General features: G+C 34.2%; 1 protein-coding gene across 4 annotated transcripts in view; it reads left to right on the top strand.

The window, feature by feature from the left end:
• TMEM196 (transmembrane protein 196) overlaps positions 1 to 21162 on the top strand; it is a 54121-nt gene extending 32959 nt beyond the window's left edge. For 2 of the 4 annotated variants that reach the window (XM_009452735.5, XM_009452736.5), the window contains exons 2-5: positions 11050 to 11106; positions 14713 to 14967; positions 16124 to 16197; positions 18343 to 21162. In XM_009452735.5, coding sequence (XP_009451010.1) covers positions 11050 to 11106; positions 14713 to 14967; positions 16124 to 16197; positions 18343 to 18349 — 393 coding nt within the window. In that variant the 3' untranslated portion in view covers positions 18350 to 21162. The remainder of the gene's footprint in view (positions 1 to 11049; positions 11107 to 14712; positions 14968 to 16123; positions 16198 to 18342) is intronic. The other 2 variants (XM_001151953.7, XM_009452737.5) reach the window with 1 other exon arrangement.
• The last annotated feature ends 2854 nt before the right edge of the window (positions 21163 to 24016 follow it).

Here is a 24016-nt window from a genome sequence, read left to right as displayed (position 1 = left end):
TACATCATAATTTTGCCTTGAGCAAATAGGAGTCAACTTATTTAACTTTTTGAATAAGTAACTCCTGAAAATGGTTCAAATGTAAATAAAACCAAAAGCATTCAACAAAAGTTCAGTCCCCTTGATCAGGTTGCCATCACTCCTCTAACCCAAAGGAGTTTTTCCAGAGTTTTTCTTGTTTTTCCAGAGTTACTTTACACATGTATGAGCAAACTTGTATATAATTATATATTTCTTGCCTTTCTACACAAAAGGTAGTACATTACATACACAATTTTACACCTTGCTTTTTTCCCTTAACTATATGTGTTGGAGAACTCTCCATATCAGTGAATAGTAATCTTTCTCATATATTTTTAATAGATGCAAAGAATGCCTTTAAATTTAACCGGTTATCTACTGACTGACATTTGGGACTGCTCTTCTTGTGTTATTACTAATAGTGCTAAAATAAATAATATGGCACATGGATCAGTTTGTACACTTGCAGCTAAATCTGTTGGATAACTTCTCACTTGTGGGACTGCTGAAGCAAAGGAGATATATGTGTGCACACACACACGCACAAAACACACCTGTATAATTTTGATAATTGTTGCTGAATTCCTTTCAGTAATCAATTTATCTATAAGCAATGTATGATTCTCTAGTTCTCTACATCTTTGCCAAGATTATCGAATAGTACAGAACAGAATCAAAGGATTTCTGCCAATCTGATAAGTGAAAAAACATATTTGAGTTAGTTTGAAATTGCATTTCTCTTATTACTGATGAGGTTGAGCTTATTTATGTTTAGAAGTCATTTGTATTTCAGGGAAGTATCTGTTCATATCTTTTGTGTATGTTTCCATTGAATCATTTATCTTTTCCTTATTAGTTTTTAGGAGTTCATTTACATTAGGGAAATTAGTCTTTTGCTTATTGTTGCAAATATTTTCCCCAGGCTGCCCAGAGATTCAGTGTCTGTTGAGGGTTCACTCTTTGCTTCAAAGATGGCAACTTCTAGCTGTGTCTTCAGGTAACTGAAGAGATGGACAAGCTCTCTGAGGCCTCCTTTATAAAGGTCACTAATCCCATTCACAAATATTCAGACTATAGCAATTATATTTTATGTATTTTCATTTGTACAAATCTATAATATTCTTCATTAATGTTTTTAAGTTTTCTCCTTATTTATACTTATATTACACAATTTATTTTTAGGAATTTTATCACTTGCATATATGAATATTACTACTTTCTAATATTAATTTGTGCCTTGCTACCTTTCTATATTACCATGTAGAGTTGATTCTCTTGGGAATTTCATATATCAATTATATTGTCTGCAAATAATGATAGTTTCACTTCCACCTTTGCAATTTTCATACTTTTAATTTTTTTCTATTGCCTATTTGAATTGTCTACTGGCTCTGCTCCAATGTATAACACAAGTGGTAATAGTGGGCATCCTTGCCATTTTCATCACATTGTATGAAGGATATGTACCATCAACACGATTTATCACTGTTGGCATTGACCTTGGTCACCTGATTGAGGCGGTGTTTGTTCAGTTTCTCCACCCTAAAGTTACTCTTTTTTCTCCTTTCCCATATGGTACTTTTTGGAAGAAAATCATTACGTGTGGCTCACACTTAGATAGTGGGAAGTTATGCTCCACTTCTTTGAGAGCAAAATATCTACATAAGTTATTTGAAATTTTTCTGTACAGTAGATTTTTCTCTTCTCTCCATTTACTGATTTAGTCTATCATTCATTTTTATGGTCTCAAGGATATTTATTGTACACATTGGGTCATAATCTCATGCTGTTTTATTTTGGTGCTTGAATTGCTCCAGCTTTAGTCATTGGAACCTATTTCAGTTGGCTCCTTTGTCCCTTTGACAAACCTCAATGTGGGTTTTGTTTGTTTGTATGCTCCATGTTCATCTTATATATTTCCTGCCCCAGTCCAAAATTCAGCCATTTCTCCAAGGATGCATGGTTCCTTTTATAGGAGAAGGTATTAGAAACCAAGATCTGGGTGATAGGTGTGCTCATTGATACTGGGATGTTGCTCCTTCTGGGACTTGTCAGTTAACACAGCAAAGAAATATATGTATGAGTATATGCCAATGTGTGTATAGACATCTATATAAATAGTTATATATGTAACCATCTGTATCTATATTAAACTAAAAATTGCTTAATACTGATACCTACAACTCCAATCCCTTACGACGTGGATCATTCTAGACTCTTACCCTGACTTATCTCTGAACTTTCACTCTAACAGTAAGAAATCTGGCCTTTACCATCTACGCATTTACTTAATTGTTCAATTTCAGTATACATGCATTGTGGTGTCAAAATTGTTAAGCAGTAACCCTGTAGGAAACAATTTTGTGAAATAGAGTATAATGCTTATATACCATTGCCTTTTTGTCTTTTCTTCAGTTTTACAGATTCCACTTATTTCTAAAGTTACATCTCAGGTCAGCATTTTCTCCCTGACCCCTTTCATTGAAATTGTCTTATACATTTTATTATAGTTATATAGTATGGTTACATTCTACAGTCTATTCTGGGATTCCCTAACCCCTAATTTTTTAATTTTTAACAAAATTAATTTTAAAAAACTGTTTAGACATTAAGATTTTTTGTGTTATAAAGTTCTATGTGTTTTGACAAAAGGATAGTTTCATGTGTCCACAATTGCAATATCATACAGAATAGTTTTATTTTCTTAAATATATACCCCATGCTTTGCCTTTTCAACCCCCTTTACCTCCCTCAAACCCTAGCATTTACTTTTTTTTTACTGTCTCTATTATTTACTTTTTCCAAAAGTTTACAGAATTGGAATAATACAGTGAACAGCCTTCTCAGACAGGCTTTTTTATATAGAAGTATGCATTTACATTCTACCCATGTCTTTGAGTGTCTTGGTATCTCACTTTTTTTTATATCAGTGAATGGTATTGCATTGTATGAAGATACCACAGTTTATCCATCTATCTATGAAAAAACATCTTTATTGTTCCTAGGTTTACAAATCATTTCAAATTAGTTAGGTAAATACGTAAAAGCACAATTGTTGGGCCACATGGGAAGACTATGTTTAGCTTTGTAAGAAACTGCCATCTTGTTTTACATAGTGGCTATACCATTTTCTATTCCTATATGTAGCAAATGAAAATTCCTGCTGCTTGACATCGCAAGCAATTGATAACATCAATTGTTTGTTTAATTTTAGCCATTCTAACAGATTCGTCTTGGTATTTCACTGTTATTTAAATTTATAATTTTTAATGACAAACAATGTTGACTATCTTTTTTTATGTTTATTTGCCATCTGTGTATCTTCTTTGTTCAGTTTTCTGTTCAGATCTTTCACCCATATTTTAATTCAGTTGTTTGTTTTCTTATTCTTGATCTTCTTTAATTTCAGTTTATTTCCCTTCAATATTTTTCTACAGTGGTGCTTATTTGTATAGGTGTCTTTCTTTTGCCTATTTCTCAATTCTCAATAAAAAACTGGCCTGATTTAGCCAGATAATAGTGTACCATGCCAAATTCTAGGTCTAGCTAACTAAAACAAAACAGAAAGTTTGAAAAAAATTTAGAAAAGATTAGAGACTTGGGGAAAAAATATGTATTAGCAATGATGAAAGGCCCTGAGTGAAATACAGGATGATAAAATAATGATCTCTATGTCTAAGACCTATTACAAACCAAACAACTCTCACTCTTTGACCTTATGTTTTGAACGTTGACTCCATGTTTCTCCCTTGAAGAGCGGTTTATCTGGTCTTCATGTTTATTGATATCTCACTGAGAGTAGTTAAGGAGAATTTCAGTGCTGAAGTGAAGAGCCCTAAAATGAATAGGTCTATTGGTAAAGCACTGCAGAAAACACTGCATGTGATTCCCAGGGAAATGGATTCTGTACCTTGACTGTACACTAGAATTACCTGGGAAGATTTAAAAATAATGATGCCTGAGTCCTACCCCAGATACTCTGATTTTTAATTGGTTAAAATATCAGGAATTATGAAAGCTAATATGCAGCCAAATTTGAAAACCAGTGCTTTCAGGCAGGCTTTCCAACTTGATAAGCTTTCTCCATTTTACAGAGATAATTTACATATATATATATATATAAAAAAAATAGGAACCACTAGAAAAGTGGGATCTCAAATGAAACGAAGCCCATAACAAAGGAGGCATCCTTATGAGTTGAGCCAGGATATGATGTAAGAAAAACATAATCATCAGCACAATATCAAGAAAACTATGAAATGCTTTTTATGTGCATTTTGTGTGTTGAACCACGAAATAACCTTTCTAAGAGCTTCCAGAGTTATTCTTTAATTAAAAGGTGAGTGAAGTAGAGTAAAACTATTCAAGAACTAGTGGTCTCAAAGTAAGTCTTTCAACTTTTAATCCAGGTACAGGATAAATACATCTTTTAGCCAGAACTAGATTCTTTCTAAACAATTTTTAAACATTTAACATTTGTCTGTGTGTTTTCCTGATGATTTTTCTATGCATTTTAAAGAAACGAACTAATGTTATGAAATTAAAGGTTATCAAAGTATTAAATTCAATTTGTGGTTCAGCTCATTATCTTGCGGGTAAAAAAAGTAGTGTTTCTATTTTCTAATGAGTATATCTCCTCTAATAACTAGAGAATTTCAGTGAAAATGATTTCATCTGAAGTAGTTAAATATTATGTGGGAAAAATTTTTAATAAGCTGTGTTAAAATAGGATTGGCCTGTCATCTTTTATAATCCTATCAGTTCAACTTTGCCTGCTCTCCCTCAACCTTGCCTGCTCTCCCTGCTAGCTAATAGAACCATTGCTTATATCTGCTTCCACAGTAATCATGGTTCCAAAATTTTCCATTACATAATTCAAACTGGGAAATTCTACCATTGCCTTTTTTACTCTTAGTTGCTCTTTCCCAAAATAAACTTTCTTGTACAGAAAAGAATAGTAATAAGGAACTCATTAACTAGCACCTAGGCCAGTGCAAGAGAAAGAGAGAGAGAAAAAGAAAGAGAGGGAGACAGAGAAGAGAGACGAACTAGCAGGGAAAGAAAAGGGTTTTACTCATTTTAGAGAAATTCTAACAGAGTACTTTTCTGGTCTCCATTTTTCCTCTTGCTAAGAAAATGGAAAACATTCACATTTAGTCTTATTGCTTACTTTATTAGAATCATTTACACCAATTTATTGCATAGTTTCACTTTTTAAATTTTTTTCTAACTTTCCTAATACCTGTTGGTTTAATCTTTGTTGTCATTGCATCTTTTTTTAAAAAATTTGTCTTTTAGTTTTCTGATCTATAATTTAATGCACAAATTTAAAGTTTGACTTTTTAATCAATATCTAAATCTAGTTAGGATCTCTTTATTCAGTTAAGTAATATAAGAATGTTACAAATTTTACTAACATCATCTTTACTCCCACTCAACACATCATAGCTTGTGCCAAAATCGCCTGGGGTATTGGCAGATATTAATTTTTTCAATAATGTATTTTCCATATATTTACTGTTTTTTATTTTGTGCTTTTGTTATTTCATTCCTTTCCTGTGTCAAATCTTTCCCTATTTATTGTCCTGAATACAACTTCCAGTAATTCTTTTAGTTTTATGTGGAATAATGTTTTTGAGCCTGTATTAGTTTCCTGTTGCTTCTGTAACAACTTTCTGCAAATTTCATGGCTTAAAACAACGGAAATTAGTTTTCTCACAGTTCTGAGAGGCAGAAGTCTAAAATTAGTCTTTAGGGCTACATTCTTTCTGGAGGCTCCAGGGAGAATCAAATTCCTTGTCCTCTCCAGTGCCCAGAGGTCACCTACATCCTTTGCCTCATAGCCCCTTTGCCTCTCTTCAAAGCAAACAGTGTAGCATCTTCAAATTTCTTCTCCCTGTCTCTTTGTTTCCAACAACACATAGGCTTCTGCTTCTTTTGACCTTGCCTACCTCTTAAATGACCCTTGTGATTACATTTAAGGCATCCCTGGATAATCTGCAATAATCTCCCCATCTCAAGAAACTTAATTCAATCACATTGGCAAAGCCTTTTTTACCCTATAATATTCATGGGTTATGGGGGTTAGAAGATGGATATATTTGGAGGGCCGTAATTCAGTCTACCACCATGCCCTTGGCCAAGTGAACATGTTGTTCTTATAATCTCTTGCTTAAGTAAGAGTTTGGCTGGATATACATTGAAAAGTTTGAAAGTCATTTTTTTTCAGTATTTTGTATTTTATCTTAATATCTACTTTTAGGCTGTTAGTGTGAGAAGTGGAGTCAGTCTGGTGTCAGGAATTAAATGTTGTTTGGCTGTGATTATCTGTGGTGCAAAATAGTCTTCACATTCCTCTAGTGGTGGGCTGTAGTTGCCTTGTGCTTATGTGCTGGAAATTTTTTTTGATGTGAGTGCCCCACCTTCAGCTTGAGCCCCTGTTCATCTTCATCACAGGGTTGGGGTGGAGGGTCTCCTCCCATGCTGTTGTCTCCCCCTCATTGGTAGACTGCTGTCAGTTGTTACTCCCAACTGCTAACTCATGGTGAGTGAAGGTGGGGCTGAAGGAGAAAGTGTTTTGTTGTTGTCAACCAGTTTCAGTTTAGGAAGTCCCTGTGTGCCTGATCTCAGGTGTGGGGCTTTCTCAGTATTCTGTACCTTCCTCCCTGAGACAATTAAACTTAGCCTTATATCTGGGGTTGATCTTGGGCAAGAGGCTCCTGCCTCTTCTCCAATGGTCAATGTCCTCTACTTAGTATAGGCATAGGATGCCAGGCCTAAGATGAATTCCTCCCTCTCCCTCTGTATTTAAAAAAATAATAATAATAAGGATCTTCTACTTTTCCTCCAGTTAGAGTGGCAATCTATATTTGAATAGTCCCTGGAAATGAGAAGTTTTGCTACCCTTCTGCCAGAAGCCTAAGCCTTTTGCTTCATAAAAAAGAAGGTCTAGGGAAGGAGCAGGGCTTTATACCTCCCTCAACACACACAAATGTGTGATGACCAGTGTCTCTTCCTCACTTACTCTGCAACAGGTGACACAGTGTCAGACCTTTCTTGGAGAAGATTTCCCTCTTTGAATTGAAGTTATCTCATTGTCTTGGAATCTCAACCAGCTCTCTGACGGGCTCTAAAATATCATTTCCTTACTGTAAGAATGGAAATGACATCTTTGCATCTTTCTGTGTCCTAAACAAAAGCAGAAACCTCCAAGGACTTTACATAAAGAAAATCCACTCAAAGTGTAAAATACTGTCTTCATAATCATGTCATTTCATCCAACAAGTCACAATCTTAGTTTTCTATTGAATATAATCTAAATTGGAATCAAATGAAGTTCGCTTGGAGGATGAACTAATTTTATTTTATAGTGTAGCACGTGATGCCTTATCATTAGATTGCTACATTTATATTATTTCACAGTAAGATCAACGCAAATAACCCTCCCTGGATTTAAACATCCCATCTTCTCAGAAATAAAATCATATTTTCTCATGGTTCAGGCTTTACACATATGCACATACATACAGCTATCTGCTTTACTTTTTTAGCTAATTTGTTTTTTACTTGCTTAATAATTGTCATGATGTTGGTAAGTGCTTTGCATCCTGGATAAAGTTATGTTGAACAAAAAAAAAATGTATTTTGAAATATTATAACAAATTCCTTTATAAAATAAGATGCATTTAATTTTAGAATGTAACACAATTGACAGATGTTCTTATTATTTTGATTATATCAGAAGTTATATCATAAATTAACAATGGTCTTGCAGTTGTAGGTCAGTAGGTATTCATTGAACACTTCTAGTTGGATTCGCTAGTATAACCTACACTGAACTAACACCAAAAAAAAAACCTCTTTAAAAATCACTTCCATTCCTTTTTTTTTTTGAAACGGAGTCTTGATCTGTCACCCAGGCTGGAGTGCAGTGATGTGATCTCGGCTCACTGCAAGCTCCGCCTCCTGGGTTCAAGTGATTCTGCTGCCTCCACCTCCAGAATAGCTGCGACTACAGGTGACTGCAACCACGACCGGCTAATTTTTGTATTTTTAGTAGAGGCGGGGTTTCACCATATTGGCCAGGCTGGTCACAAACTCCTGACCTTGTGATCCGCCCACCTCAGCCTCCCAACATGCTGGGATTACAGGTGTGAGCCACCACGCCCAGCCCATTATATTATTAAAAACAAATTAATTTAGACACTTAATAAAGTCTTAAATTAGATGTGTGATTTCTGACCTTGATGTGTTACCTTGAGCAAGTCACTAACTCTCTGGACCTCTCTGGACCATGTCCCCATGTGTAAACTTCGAGGGATTAATTAAATCATCTTTTAAGATCTCTTCCAGTATTATGACTTGGGGTAAATAAAGATAGCCAATGAAATAAAATATCAATTTACTACTTTGGGGGCATCTTTTTCTCTTTTCTATAAACTGTGGTGGCTAAATTTCAACCAAGATCTTTTAGATCCTCCTCATAAATCCCATGATTTCATATACTTCCTGTTACATGTGTCCACTTTTTCTCAGGTTACAGCTTTTCTCTAGGACATGTGATTTTGGATACTCTAACAGAAGTAACAGTTGGAGAGTATTTACATTCATCTGCTGAAAGTAGAAAAAATATTGATTGATTCCTCCCCTACTCTCCCTTCCCTCTCCCAATCCTTGAATTCACATTTCTTAGCTCCATCCAATTGAAGTGAGATAATACAAAATAGCAAATTCATTGCCACCTAGATGTTCTAACCAAATGGCTGGATGGAGAACTCTGCTTATGCTCCTGACCACCTCTTGGGCTTTACTGTAAATGAATAATGGCAGTGTTTACAGATTTCAAAACAGATGCAAGGAACACAAAACTACACTGCTTTCAAATTCTTTTCGAATGAGTTCTGGATAAATGGGACTTTCAGGATGAAAATGGGGTAGTCAGGGAAACTTAAGGAGAAGAGTATGCTTGAGCTTTGATCTGAAGCTTGAAGCACTGAAAGGTACAGAATTGGTCCAAACTGGAATTTCTTGAGCACTGCCTTCAAAAATGTGAGATGAAATTAGTAGCAGAAAGAGTCCATAAGAGGACATGATCATCTACACTTAGGACACAGTGGGTGGTGAGAAACGGCCACTCTGAAATAGCTTTTTAAGGCTACTGAAAATTATGCAAGTATTCAGGTTTTATAAAGTTCTGAGTTTCTATCTTCTCATGGTTTTATAATACTAAAAATATTTTATTAGATCTATTTCTAAAGTAAGTTAACTATTTGGCTATCATATACTTTCCGAATATAATCCCAACATTTTTTGCCTTTGAGAGTTATGTTTTTGACCATCAAAATTAAATTGTTTCTATTAATAAATACTTTCTACTTTGGTTTATTACTTTGGTGCTACATTTAGAAAATCCTTTCCAGTCCTCTAAAATTATATAAATATTTAACTTTGTTGTCTCCCAATGCATTTAAGCATTTTTGTATAAATATTCAATTTTACATTAATTTTGGTGTATGTTAGGGAACGTTAACACATTCTTCTAGCTCTATTTATTGGGCAAATAATCCTTTCCTTTCCGTTAATATGAAAGGTCATCTAAATTATATACCAAATTCTTATATATTCTGTGTTCCCTATTTCTTCTTGCTGCCCCACTGCCTGCATAATAATCATTCTGCTCCCTTATAGGAAAAGTTTCTTTGCAACAACTTCCCTTACTTATTGCTTTTTAACAAATTTTCTTGGTACTTCTCACATGCATATTATCTCAGATAATCCTTAGTATATTTTGATATGTATTTGGAAATAAATCTATCCAGGTGTCAAATATTTAGTGAAACAAGCTATATTGTTAGTTCTGACTTCAGATAATTAAACAACAACGACAACAATGAAAACTAGTTCTCTTTGCGAATAAAAATTTTCTTTACAAATCTGAAGTCCTTTAGTGGACTTCTTACTTCTTAATGAATATTTTATATAGCTATTTCAAGTTAGAAGTATGTGAAAACTTGCATTCAAATGGAACTGTTTCTATTCAAATTAAACTATTTATCATTTTATGATTACCAAAATATCTAATAGTCTCTCCTTGGTAGATAATCTGATGTGACTGCCTTTGCAAAGCAATTATGTCAACAATGTTTTATTTACAAGAAATAATATGCTATCAATTGCTTTATCCCTTTGTGTTCTTTTTTTTTTTCTTTTTTGAGATGGAGTCTTGCTCCGTCACCCAGGCTGGAATGCAGTGGCGCGATCTTGGCTCACTGCAAGCCTCGCCTCCCAGGTTCACGCCATTCTCCTGCCTCAGCCTCCGGAATAGCTGGGATAATAGGCGCCTGCCACCACTCCCGGCTAATTTTTTGTATTTTTAGTAGAGACGGGGTTTCACCGTGTTAGCCATGATGGTCTCGATCTCCTGACCTTGTGATCCGTCCACCATGACCTCCCAAAGTACTGGGATTACAGGCGTGAGCCACCGCGCCCAGCCTATCTCTTTGTGTTCTTCTGACATATCCATAAGGCCAGTTTCTTGTAGAATAAGGAGGTTGTCATTGTACCAATTGGAGTGGTACAAAGAGTATCTCTATAGAGAATCATCTCCTTGTCTGATGCATTATCTTTTGATTTGTGCAGATTCTTTCCTGTAGTATAACTTACTGATTTCTAGTTGTTAAGTGTGAATGAATGTATCACACCACTTTTCTCCCTGAGAAAGTAGAAAGGAATCAGACGGTGAAAGGAAATGGGAGAAACAAAGCTCTAAATTCATTTACTTAATAATTTTACCTGATGCTAAAACTGATTCAATTACCTCTAACAATCTAGCAAAAAATAAATTTTTATTAGGGTTTATACTTTTATCCTTTACTATTCTAGAATGAGGTCTTATCCTCTCCAGGTTTTGAAGGAAATTTAAAATGTTCTATCTTCCCTGGAGAAAGTGTCATGAGTGAACTACAAGCTAAAATCTAGGGGTCCACGTGTCTTTGGATAAGGAGTAATTGTTCTTCTTTTCCTTTTCAGTTTCTTCTTTGTGGCATTTGTGGAATATTGTGCGCCAAAAAAAAATCAGGACTTGTCGTAAGTGTTTGATTTGTTTGTATTGTGCATTGAGGTGTATGAAATGTAAAATTCTAAAATAGAAATGATGGCTAGCCAGCTCTCATATACTGAATATTGCTAGTTTGAAGCAAAAAAAAAACTGACAAATAAATCCTGCCTTTTCTGTTTTCAAAGAAAACCATCAAAATTATTAGAAACTATGACAAAAGCCCACCGATGTAAAAAAAACTTTAATAAACTCTTTAAATATCTGAATATGTAATTTTTAATGACTGCTACGGATGACAGTCTCTAGTTTTCCAATCTGGAGACTGCCAGACAATCGCCTGAATCCTTCAGTAAGCTCAAGTAGATAAAGCTTCAGCCCATGAGAAACATAACCATTTAAATATGGAACTGGGCCTAAGGATTATTGGCTTCCTTTGACTGTGAAGCAAGTTTTGCGAAGCAGCAAGACAGCTGTGTTGCTATGGTTACAGTTTAATTCACAGAGATTTATTTTATTTTCTTGTATTACTGTGAATGCACACGTAAGTGTTTTCAGATGTTGTGTGGTACTATAGTGGGTTTCTGGGGTATGGAACACACTCCCAGTTAGCTCTGATATTGGCTGGATGAGCCACACTGCATGCTGAAGTGTGGATTCCCCATCGCCTTTCATGATTTTTCATAAGGGTTTGGAAATAAGGAAAAAGTGTGGTTTATTTTACCAAGTATTATGGGAAAGAACATAGACACAAATTGGCAAAATTAATACTACACAGGGACCCTAGGAAGTACACTTTGAGACTAAAAAGAGTTTTCCAAGGTGAGGCCAGTTATCTGAGCAGATCAGGGAATGGGAAGCATTGCAGTTATTTTTATTTGACCCCTTTTTCTAATCACATCTTTCTTTGTGAGAACATCTATTATGACAAAAAGGCTAAAGCCCTCACTGCTTTAGACAGCAATTTTAGATGTAATTTTTTAAAATTACATAAAGGGAAAAATGAAACCTTTAGAAAAAAATGTATTTTTTCAGGCTTGTAACTTGCATTTATGATTCTCCCATCATTTTTTAGACATGGTCTTCATTCTTCTTATGCCCTTCCTCTGCGAAGACTCTTTATGACTATGTAGGAACACCTCCTTGGGAGAAAGCAAGTAAACAAGCAAGGAAGCATGACAAAAAGAAAGAGAAAGAGAAAAAAGAGAGAAAGAAAGAAAGAGGAGGGAGGGAAGGAAAAAATAAAAAAGGAAGGAAGAGGCTTTTTGTTGTTGTTTTATATAAAGGCAATAGTGGCACTTCTCTGTCTTTCTCTTACAAATTACAAGGAAAAAAATGATGAAATCTGATTTTTTTAACAAACTACCACCCAGGTGGTAGCTGTACCTACTATTAGAAGGTACATTATCCTGTGTACTTTCTAAGGTCCCCATTGATGGCATTTAACTATCAAGATTTTCTACATTTTAATGAAATTTAAAAAAAATTTCACTCCAAATATATCTGCAGTCTAGAGTCTCCAACCTGGTGAAATTTGAAAATAGTATATGGTTACAGATTTAAACATTTTAATTCCTGGATAAGATTGTTTTGTTAACACATGTTAATGAGGTGTCATGCCTTTAAAGAATTAATCAGAATGACATCAGCAAAGACATGGGCTTTCCTGTGATAGAAAACTAAAGGTATTGTCTGCTTTCTCTATAACAATAATTAATTATTTGAAGCTAGATTTTAATATCTTTCCGTATTTTCAGAGAATGAGTAAACACCAAAATATATCCCCAAAGAACAGCATGACATCCAAATCTACTTTAAAATAAAATAAAATTGGTTAATTCTACTAGGCATCTTGAGCTACAAGTTCACACTTAGTAGGATGATTTAATTATTTGGTAACTGATCTTCAGTATTATATTTAATCAAGTATAAAAAGATTTTACCCATTCATTACTGGATTTTTAGCTCTGATGATATTTACAGATGCAATAAGGAATGCTGAATTAAGTTGAAGAAATGAAATTAACTACTTGTAGTTACTGACCTGACATATTCTCAAGAAAGCCTTCTCCAAAAATCTTGGCTGGGCTAAATTCCTCTCCTCCCTACTCCTAGGGCAACCCATATATCCCTTTCTTAATATTTATCATGCCATGTTAAAATTCTGGATCTTCTCTTTCACAAGATTTAACTATTCTCAAGAGGAATTATTATGAATGATTGATTGTAATGCCAGCAGCTGCTGCACTCAGAGGCTAACAGATGCTAAGTGCTCAATAAGTGCAGGCTACACTCAACCGTCAATGAAAAATGATATCTGATAAAATAAAATTAAATGTTAAAGTGAGTTACAAAGCTGTTTGACCTGGGGAATTACAACAAAGGAGGAGATCAATAAAGTCCAAGTTAGGACTTAATTTGTGCCTTTCATCCATGAGTCTAAGGAAGAAGCAAAATTATTTCCAGGAAATGAAAAATGTCACTGATGTGGGAATGAGTAACCCATATTGAAGGACAAGAGAGGTGACTGGAATAAGTCTGTGTTCCCAAGAAGAATGGAAATTAGATTGCATAATTCAATTAGTATCATAGTATAAAGTATCATGAAAGCCCATAGAAGAATTTAGACCAGATGCAAAAAGAAAATATAATTATTAAAGTTATTTGACTAGTTAATTAAATTTATTAAATATTCACAAAGTATTTACTTCTCAGAAAGCATTATTCTTGGTTCTGCCAGGGATCCTATGATAGTTGTTGGTTAAACCCCCCTAGCTCTATTAATAGACACCGAGATTCAACCAATAGTAGGACCAAAAGCAAAGCCACATCATCTGTTTCTCCAAAACGAACAAACAAACAGTATTTTTGGAACGCCTATTGTATATTCTTCAATGATGATAGTGCCACAAAGTAATAAAATATTTGTAATACATAGGGGTCAGTTCATAGGAGTCCCTAAAGTACTTGCTTAGGAAATACATGCACAATGAAATATGAGTGAAATTTTTTTTAAAAAAAGAGAGTTAACTAAATTTCCTAAGCTCACATAGGTAGGAAGATATAAAGATTTGAAGTTAGGTGGAACTAATGACAATCCAAAGAGAAGCTATTGAGATATTTTTGAAGGACTGACACAGTGAAAGTAGATTTGGAATCAGAAAAAACTGGGTTTGGTGCCTAAATTCAGTGTTAGCTATTGACCATTCATTTTTCTAAAACGTATGTTACTATCTCAGAGGCTTGCTGGGAGTGTCAATTGAGATGATATCTGTTAAAGTTCCTAGCATAGTAGCACACGGTAGATGTTAAATAAATATTTAAATCTGAATCTACCTAGACGATAAATTTTGTTTGCTTCAGAGTTTTCATAAGCTATATCCTTGGCTTTAATATAGTCAGCTATCAATTTCTGAAACACTGTGGTATACTCCCTCTGTCTACTGTGAGTCAGAGTGAATAGAAACTTGGCAAAAATAAAAATTTTTAAAAAATCTCTTGTCCTCTGTGAAGCACCAAAACCGCTTATTCTTCTTTATTGTAGGTTAGTCATCCTTGACGTGCAGCCGGACAGGGCAACTGTGTTCTGGTCAAGTTTGCCTTTTCAACTTTAACACTGCCTTTCTTTTTCTTATCAGATGATCCTCTTTTCAGCCTGCTGTATCTGTGGACTCATTGGGGGCATCCTGAATTTTCAGTTCCTCCGGGCAGTCACAAAGAAAACTTCCTCCCTCTACCCTCTGCACCTTGCCTCCATGTCTCTCGCGTGCATTGGGATCGGGGGCTGCACTCTCTCTTCCTGGCTCACTTGTCGACTAGCCAGTTATGAACAAAGAAGGATGTTCTCAGAAAGGGAGCATTCCCTGCATCACTCTCATGAAATGGCTGAGAAAGTGAGTTTTGTACCTTTTCCTCTCACTGCTAGCACATGATGAAGACTGAAGTCCACTCTAGGTGAATCAACTTGAAACTTTAGATCACAATTTGAGGAATCAGATTTTATACGTTTGGCTCTATTGGGTTAAGAATAGAAATTTTATTTTATTTTTCTCTGCAATTCATGGGTACACCTATTTTCAACAAAATTTTGTAGTCTGTCTATTCAAAAACACAGTGCTTAAAATAGTATTTCATAAAATATTGAATACCTTATAAATATGGATTTTTATGTATTATACTGAGGAAAAACACAGATACTAAATACACTCTCCACTCAATAATGCCAGTTTTAGAAATTGCATGAATTCCCTTTTCTAGCTCTTCCCTTGTTCTATTAAGGAGATGCATTTGATTATGTAAATTTGATCTTCAAGTATAAAGGGGCTTTTTAATAAGGTGACAAAAAGCCTTGTCTATCAGTGCAGATATTACAGTCCATATAAAGCTTCATTTAATTCTCATCTAAACTTATGCATATTTGGATAGCTTTGCCTGTATTTTAAACAGTTGTCCTTGCATAATTGTTTCATGAAACCCATATAAATAGGAAGTTAAATTAATTGTATAAAAGGACAAATGGTATAGTATGATGTCTGTGTTTCTATTACATTTTGCACATATTCCTTAATTCGGTTTCTCCTACTGGATCTAGTAGAGAAGAGAGGAAACATTTGTAAAATAAACTCACTAAGGTAATGGCCACATTATATTTTGCTTCATATCATGGAAATAAAATTGCATAAGCACAGAGAAGTGATAATAGCAAGACTTACTGCACATCTCTTTATAATGTTATTTTGAAGGAAAAATATTTATTCTGTAGCGTTTCCATTTTGTGTACAATCTATACATTCAAATAAGGAGAGCAAGTGTTCTCAGATTGACTCAAGAAGCAATTTTAAACAGAGCTATGCATGTCCTTCATGAAACAGTTAATAATATACATAGCAAGACTCCAGTAATTTAAAGAAATGATTGTTAAAAATAGATGACCATTTTACATGTATATATGAATAGTGGCTCTTTTGTGCTTTATTTTATACTAGTCTGATTTAGTTTTCTGTATATATTTGTGCAATATTTATTGTATGATTGTTATATTTACATTAGAGATTGAGGGCTATTGAAATAACCGACTTGCCCAGCTGCCCGGTGGTGCCCCCGACACCAGAGTTACCTACAAGGTACGCTGATTTCTAGGGAGTTACCATGTTGTAATGTCGCTGCAGAAAGCACCTCCCCTTCCAGAAATCCATGATGTCAACAGATCAGTCTGAACTGATGTTGTTTAATGTTGTTTCTCAAAGTATCGCTTTCGTAAGCGCTTACTTTGCAGAGCTGACATAAACCTACATGGCCGAGTCTTGCAGCTTGAAAGTTGGTTGAGTATTTAAAATACTCAGCCCGCCTATAAGCATCCAAACACATTTCTGCTTGGATGATTCATGACTCCTTTTATTGTCTGCTACTTCATGGTTCTGACTCAGTATAATCATTCATGGGCCAGAGTTTTGTTTTTAATAATAGATATGTCTGGATAAAGACAAACTGTGTATTTTCCTCATGCTAAAATTGCTTGAGAAGATGGCCAAAGTTGGACACTAATACAGTAAAATTTTGGTATGAAAAGATTCTTCTTGTAAAATTATCTTACGTGATACATTTTAAATTTAGTTCCCATGTTTCAAATTGCTAAAAATAAATAGTAATAGTTCTTGGTTTGCTCAAACAAAGTAATTGGACAGACAGAAAGTCACATGGATACTATGGCCCATTTGCAAAAAGCCCATTTGCAAATAGTCACATTGGTCCAGCCCAAATTTAAACCACAATCTTCCTATCAAATTAAGCATGCCTATTTGCAAATTTTTTTGCAAACTGGAGACTCACTCATTTTAAAACGAATTTTCACTCTTCTTTCCTATCAGTGATTTTACTGTGTTTATGGTAGAGTGAATTCAGTTAAGAAAATTCTTTTTTTGTAAAATTTTAAAAAATTGTTTTACTAAATTCTGCAATAAAAGGTTAATATAACAGATTCACTTTTTATCATTTCTAAGCAGTTTTTGAGTGGAAAGTCATTGTAGAAGGAGAAAAGGCACCTAACGGGTTTATGTAAATTTATTAGAAATTTGATTTTTCTCCTAGTAGGTAAAACAGGAAAAGTAAATTTTGTTGAAGATCATTGGGGGTGGGGGGTGATTCTACCTATTTTGCCATCAATGGTGAGTTCCTCAGTGAAGCCTCAAATCAGATTTCTGAGCTATAAACTTAACTCCAGCATATAACCCTAATATATTTTCAGATTTTTCATCACATACCTCTCTAGGAGAATTTCACCATGTACATCTCTAGCAGATTCTCCAAACAGAGCTAGATAGAAATAGATATAGAAATAAAATAATTAAGAAAATAATTTCCACTTGTAATTTTTTTTTCTGCTCTGTTGCAAATAGGCTTGTTCAAGCATGGAAAGATGCTGCCAATTTATTTTTAGATAATTTTATCAACATAATTTTAGTATGGTGCTCTAACCATTAAAATATGAATGGGCTTCATATCCTATCACTTTTTATTGTGTTGGGAAGGGTTTAATATTTAACAAAACATATGAATTAAAAGCATCAAAATTTTTCATAATGTATTTCATATAATCGAAAATGAAACTTTCAATGCTAGTTTGTCCTTTGCATCTATATTTTCAGTGCTTTTCTATATAGTTTTACTTATTAACTTTTTAGTAAGTGATCCATTAAAAACATGTTAAGAGACTTCACTGTTTTTGCTTCTTACTGGAAGAGTGATAGTGTCATGAAAAACAATCTTTCCCACTATGATTTTTTTAGTGATCCATAGTTACAAATGAGCGATGATGCCCTCGTAGGCCTTTTTCTGTTCTTAGCAAAAAGGCCACACATTTTCCTGTAGAATAAAGGTCACCTCTAGAATGCATTGGCGCTTTGTTGACACGCTCAGCAGAGTCTACGCATTAGAAAAACTTGCGCATTTAACCATCTTCTTCTTTCTAGGCGAGGTGTTTCCAAAATTGAGTTGAAGAAAGAAAGAGGAAACTCAGGAAAGTGGGGAGAGAATGGACCGTTGTTGTGGATAGGATATTTTGGTCTAACTGACTCTTACTTCGGCATTTTCATGGGCTCCAAGATGCCATGAAATTTTATTTCCTCAAATATAACAGCAATATCCTTGTCTTTCCCCAAAACTTAGCAAGTTTTTCAATGGATTGAAATTTCTGTTTTGCAAACTCATTAACCAAAACAATGTCTTACTCCGAAAGCGAATTTTAATTAATCATGTCATTTTTCTAACAGGAAATGACAGACAACATGAGCAATGGAGGACCACAGCTGATATTTAATGGAAGAGTATAATCAGTGTTTTAAAGAATTGAACCCTTTTTAGGATTTTCATGAGGCAATGAGACACCAAAGGACTAGAAAATAAAACAGTTTTTGCATTTGCATTTATCTCTCCTGAGCATCCACTAAAATTATTCTTCCTGAAAAATATATTGCCTCACTGGTTTCTCCACCCTTTTTTATGGGGTAAAAAACTTTCCAGAAACATTCTAGTACAATAATTTGAAGAGGCTTTCCAGATTGTTCTAAAGAAGACTTTTCAGGAAAAAGAGATAATAAAACAGAAATAAAATGCATATTCTATACAAACACTCTTTGACTAGCATGATTATTATATTTGTAATGACATATTTCATATGAGTAATTGAAAAGTGCAAATATCAAGAAATAAAAATAACTTATTGATGTCTTTGTTTTGAAAGACAGATGGCTTCAAGGATGCTACAATTCAAAACCTCAGTAATGCCTTGTTATAAAAACACTGTAATTATTTTCAACTTGTGAATGAAATATATTTCATAATTTATTTGTAAATGACAAAAAACCTCAAGCATAAAAAAGAGACTTTTTAGAGAGAGAGAATACTAATCTATATGGTATTTTTGCATTTTTGCACAAAGAGTGAAAAGTTATATGTGAATATCATTTAAGAAAATAAACATGTTTTGATCATACTGTGCAGATTGATCTGCATGTTCATGAATGAGCCTAAGAATAAAGTATGTGTGTGAATGTGTGTATATATACTGTAAATATAGAACATGTATACAGCATATATTATAGCATACATGAATGTAAATAGGTATTAGAAAAGAAAGTGTGATGCTGTGGGGGTATTATTAAGATTCTACTCCAATAGAAATGGGAAGGCAATTGCTCAAGGCTCTTCTATGCCCACAAAATCACATGTTTAATTTCTACTAAAATTGCCCATTTTTCTTCTTTTAATTAGGTTTTGTGTAAATATCATTGTGGGTGATAGTTATGAAGATGAGTGATCTGAATAGTGTAGTATACAGATAGACTACTTATTTGACTATTTCACTATGATTATAGTATTTATGTATAGCAATTAAAATTAATTTATAAACGAACATGACTTTAATGACATACTTCCGTATTTATAAAGATATCATGACTTGAAATTATTGATGATATTGATATTTCAAACACCTTGCAGTCCAGTTAAATGATACAAAAGGGCAGATGATGTAGCCCCCCAACAATGAAGTTATAATTACCTTTGCTGTAATCTAATTTAGGTGTTTTGTTTTACGATTCTCATGAAATAATATAGGCAGTCCATATATAAGAAAGCCTATATCCAAAGATCCTGAAAGAATTCTTTGAGGAAAAAGTGAAAAGCTAGGCTAACATTTATATAGCTAGATTCAATCCTTTCCTCTAATAATGGAATGTTAAAATAGCAAACAAGAACAACACATATAAGTGAAAAAACAACATATATCTGAATATATTTATCAGAATATAACCTCTGGCAACAGACAAAGAAATCTATTATTTTTAAATACATAACTCTCACTATATTGTATACTTTTCTTTTTCCCCAAATCTAATCAATTTTCAAGTCATTTTTTATGAGTTACTTGTTGAACCATAGGTAAATTAAAATATTTAGTGTTCAGTATGCGAATATAATTTATAAACAAAATGAGTTTTAATTATGCTAACACAGTAATGATAATTCAAGTTAATGAAAATTTGAAGGTCTTTTATAGCAACATAATCATCATTTAACCTATTTAAATCAGCTCACTTAAAATTCTGGCTGTCATCTATTCAATAGAAATAACTGGACTCTGCTTGTTTGGTGCACTTTTTGAAGTCTCCCAATTCCTTTGGATAACTTCATTGCCTAGTAGATTACAGAATTTGTCCATAAATGCAACCTCATATAATGAATCAACATCATAACTATTCATTCAATGCCACAAACAGGCATGATCTTTGCCAATGAAAATCTAAATTACATCATGAAGATATTTGTGTGTGTATGGTCCTCCTGAATTCATGCAAGGATGTAGTTTTGTACTGAAAGAATAAACACTGACTCTAATTTTCAGTAGCATTTCTCTATAAACATGCTTGTTCAATACAAAATTATAATACATCAGAAAAATGTTGTAATGCCTTTTGAACTGATCTATAACATAACACATTAAAGGACAAAAGGAGGCATATCACTGCTTTGATGTATAGTTAAAAAGAGATGCCATCATCACAATTATTCAAATAGTTTACAGTATATGTTTAACCAAGTATAGATATATTTTTAAATATGATTATTTCTACCTAGTATTTTCAGAATTGAGTTTAGAATGATTTACTTGGGATGTGCAGCGATTCTTTTTTAGATAAGTGGGGGATGTTAGGAAGACATTGTTCAAGTGCTTGAAACTTTAATTTGGACAATACATTGAACCACATGCTGGAATGTTTTAAGTGACTACCTTATAGTTTTAGTATGAGCCTACCCTTGGAAGAAAGTAAGGTGATACTAAATTAGAAAAACTGTGTGAAACTGGAGTGGTGGTATACTTTGGACCATATCAAATAGGTAGAGTATTATAAGCATAAAAGAATAAAATTGGGCTCGCTTTGGAAATTTTAAACATATATGTGTATGTGTGTATATACATGCATATACATACACATATGTGTATATACACACACACAATGGTTTGGAAGTGGAACAGGAAATGATAACTCTACTGACATGTCTATAATAAAATGATGTGCTTTGAAACTATATATGGTGTTGGCTTTCTTTTCATTATAATACAGAAATACCTTCCCCAATAGCTACAAGAATAAATGTGCTACTCTGAGAGTGGCAAGGGATGGCCTGCTGTGAATGAGGGGAAAGAGACAGTCACAGATGAAGGATATAGAATTAAATAAGAATATTATTTGAGATACAAAAGCTAGAATATGTTCAAGTATAGAGAGAGACTGGTTGAAGCCATCAAAAAAAATGATTATAATAAGAATGTGAAGTCCCTGAGGGCAAGAGAAAATAAGACACAGATCATATGAGACAGAATTTACTATGGTAGGACAGAGACTGCAGGTGATGTCACAAATTAAACCACAATATTTAGAGAACCCTGAAGGCCTACTTGAGTTTGTCAAATTGGTTGTTACTGGCATTTGGGCTGAATAATAACTTATTATGCAGACTGTCCCACACATTTCAGGCCATTTAGCATCTCTCATCTCTACCCACTAAATCCCAGGAGGACACTCTTATCATTTTAATAACCAAAAATGTCCTAACAAATGTTTACCTGTTTCTTTGGTAGGGAGATATTAGCCAGTTAAGAACAACTGAGGAAATCCTTTGAATGTAATCCAGAGCAGCCAATTTTAATGCTACCTATAAGTGAAGACTTGAATTGCTCAAGGTCATAAACTCACTGTTCTAAGGTCTACCTACACTGTCTAATATGGTAGCCACTATCCACATGTGACTATTTAAATCTAAATATAAATTAATTAAAACAAAAGAATATTTTTGTTTTTCAGTTTCTCCATCAAACTAGCCATATTCAAAGTGTCAAACAGACATATGTGGGCAACAGTTACAGAATATCCCCATCATTTCAGAAAGATCCATTAGATAATGCTAGTCAAAAGCACATAGAGAGGAACTTCCCATTTCCTTCAGTCCTTGTACAAGTTCTTGCACAATTAACCAATTATCATTACAATTGAAAATATGAAAAGAGTTAGTAAATACTCCATGGAATTTGAAAGGTGATGCACCAATTATAAATCCATGAACTGGGCAGGGCGTAGTAGCTTACGCCTGTAATCTCAGTACTTTGGGAGGCTGAGGTGAGTGAATCACAGGGTCAAGAAATAGAGACCATCCTGGCCAACATGGTGAAATAATTTTATTAAAGCTATAGCTTGGTTTTTAAGCAATATATTACTTGTGAAATGCAGTTGCATTCCTAGTAAAGGACTCTTGTATTCAATAAATTGTTTTCCTGGCAAAGGGAGTAAAAAAGAATGGTGAAACCCCATCTCTACTAAAAATACAAAAATTAGCTGGGCGTGGTGGCATGCATCTGTAGTCCCCCCTACTTGGGAGGCTGAGGCAGGAGAATCACTTGAACCTGGGAAGTGGAGGTTGCAGTGAGCCAAGACAGCACCACTGCACTCCAGCCTGGTGACAGAGCGAGTCTCTTTCTCAAAAAAAAAAAAAAAAAAAATCCATTAACTGAGCAAAACTTGTAAAAATTAGCAAATGTGGTAGAACAACCCATAATAAAGTAGAAATTTTTTTAGAGATTTCACATTTAAAAAGTTCTGCTCAGAAAAATTCCACTAAATTATTAAATATTATATGCTTGACAAGCAAAATGAGATGTTGTGTAACCCCTATTTTTGAATATTTTTACTCGACCTATTACATGTGTCAAAGGATACCCTGCATTTCTTGTGTTTAGGGATGTGACAATAACAAATACATGGTCCTCCACTTTATTCTTTGACTTAGTTCAAAAATGGTGTATTTAAAAACCTTATGTCCCAAACTATTTTCAAAGATTATTTAGCAAACATATTTCAGAAACTTAGAGGAGCATCTTAAGTATCATTTAGTTAGAACACTGTTTCCAAATAAAATGTCAGAAGTTGGCATCACTTCACTCTTTTCTTCTTTTAGTCATTTTTTTCTGGAAACATATATAATACTTCTTACTCAAAGTGTATGACAGCCAAGAAATTCAATTATTCCAAATCCATAAATCACAGGTTGTCAGTTACTCACAGCAAGGGAAACCAATTCAGAAATTGCTGGAAATGTGGATGCCTAGCAAAATTATACAGAGGAATTTCTTTTTTACTCCCTTTGCCAGGAAAACAATTTGTTGAATACAAGAGTCCTTTACTAGGAATGTAAATGCATTTCACAAGTAATATATTGCTTAAAAACCAAGCTATAGCTTTAATAAAATTATTTCAATATTTTAACACTTCAATATTATTTACATCAACAAATTACAGTGAAAAGAGACTCCTTCATTTTCGGCAGAAGGCCTTCATTTAGTTGGAAATCTTGCCATCTTTGCCTTTCTCCACATCAACTACGGACTATTGTTTTCACAAGATTTTCTTCACTGAAAGGCTCCACCTTCTTCAGCCACACAATACATCGCAAGCCTTTCCCCAAAGCTGAAAGTCATTATGCCACTGAAAATCGCCAAGAAGACTCTAGAACTTGCCTGAAACTTCACAGAAAAATCTAAAATGTTGTTAAAATTTCACCAAGTGTTGTATTAGCTGCAAGTAATCTCATAACTGCTCCTTAGTATCCAATCAGGGTGTTGATCTCCACCTAATCATTCTACAGCATCCATCCCGGGAGCTGGAGTTGGAGTTGGGGGGTGTGGTACACTAAAAGAAATCCCTTGAAATAGCTAGGGTCATTGCCCAGGAAAGAAAAGCTACTGATACCTTTGGGGGTGGCTCTATTAGCCAACACTACCCCTCACTCTGAACTATAAGTCAGCCGAAGGATGAGATAACACTCAACTGTGTAATATAAAAGTACTCTAAGGGCTTGTTTAGATAGCAGTCTAAATGTCCACTCCTTTCG

Source organism: Pan troglodytes, chromosome 6 (assembly GCF_028858775.2).
Source record: "Pan troglodytes isolate AG18354 chromosome 6, NHGRI_mPanTro3-v2.0_pri, whole genome shotgun sequence".
Lineage (NCBI taxonomy): Eukaryota > Metazoa > Chordata > Mammalia > Primates > Hominidae > Pan > Pan troglodytes.
Note: the sequence above shows the minus strand (reverse complement) of the source record. Positions and strands in the feature narration are given on the sequence as shown.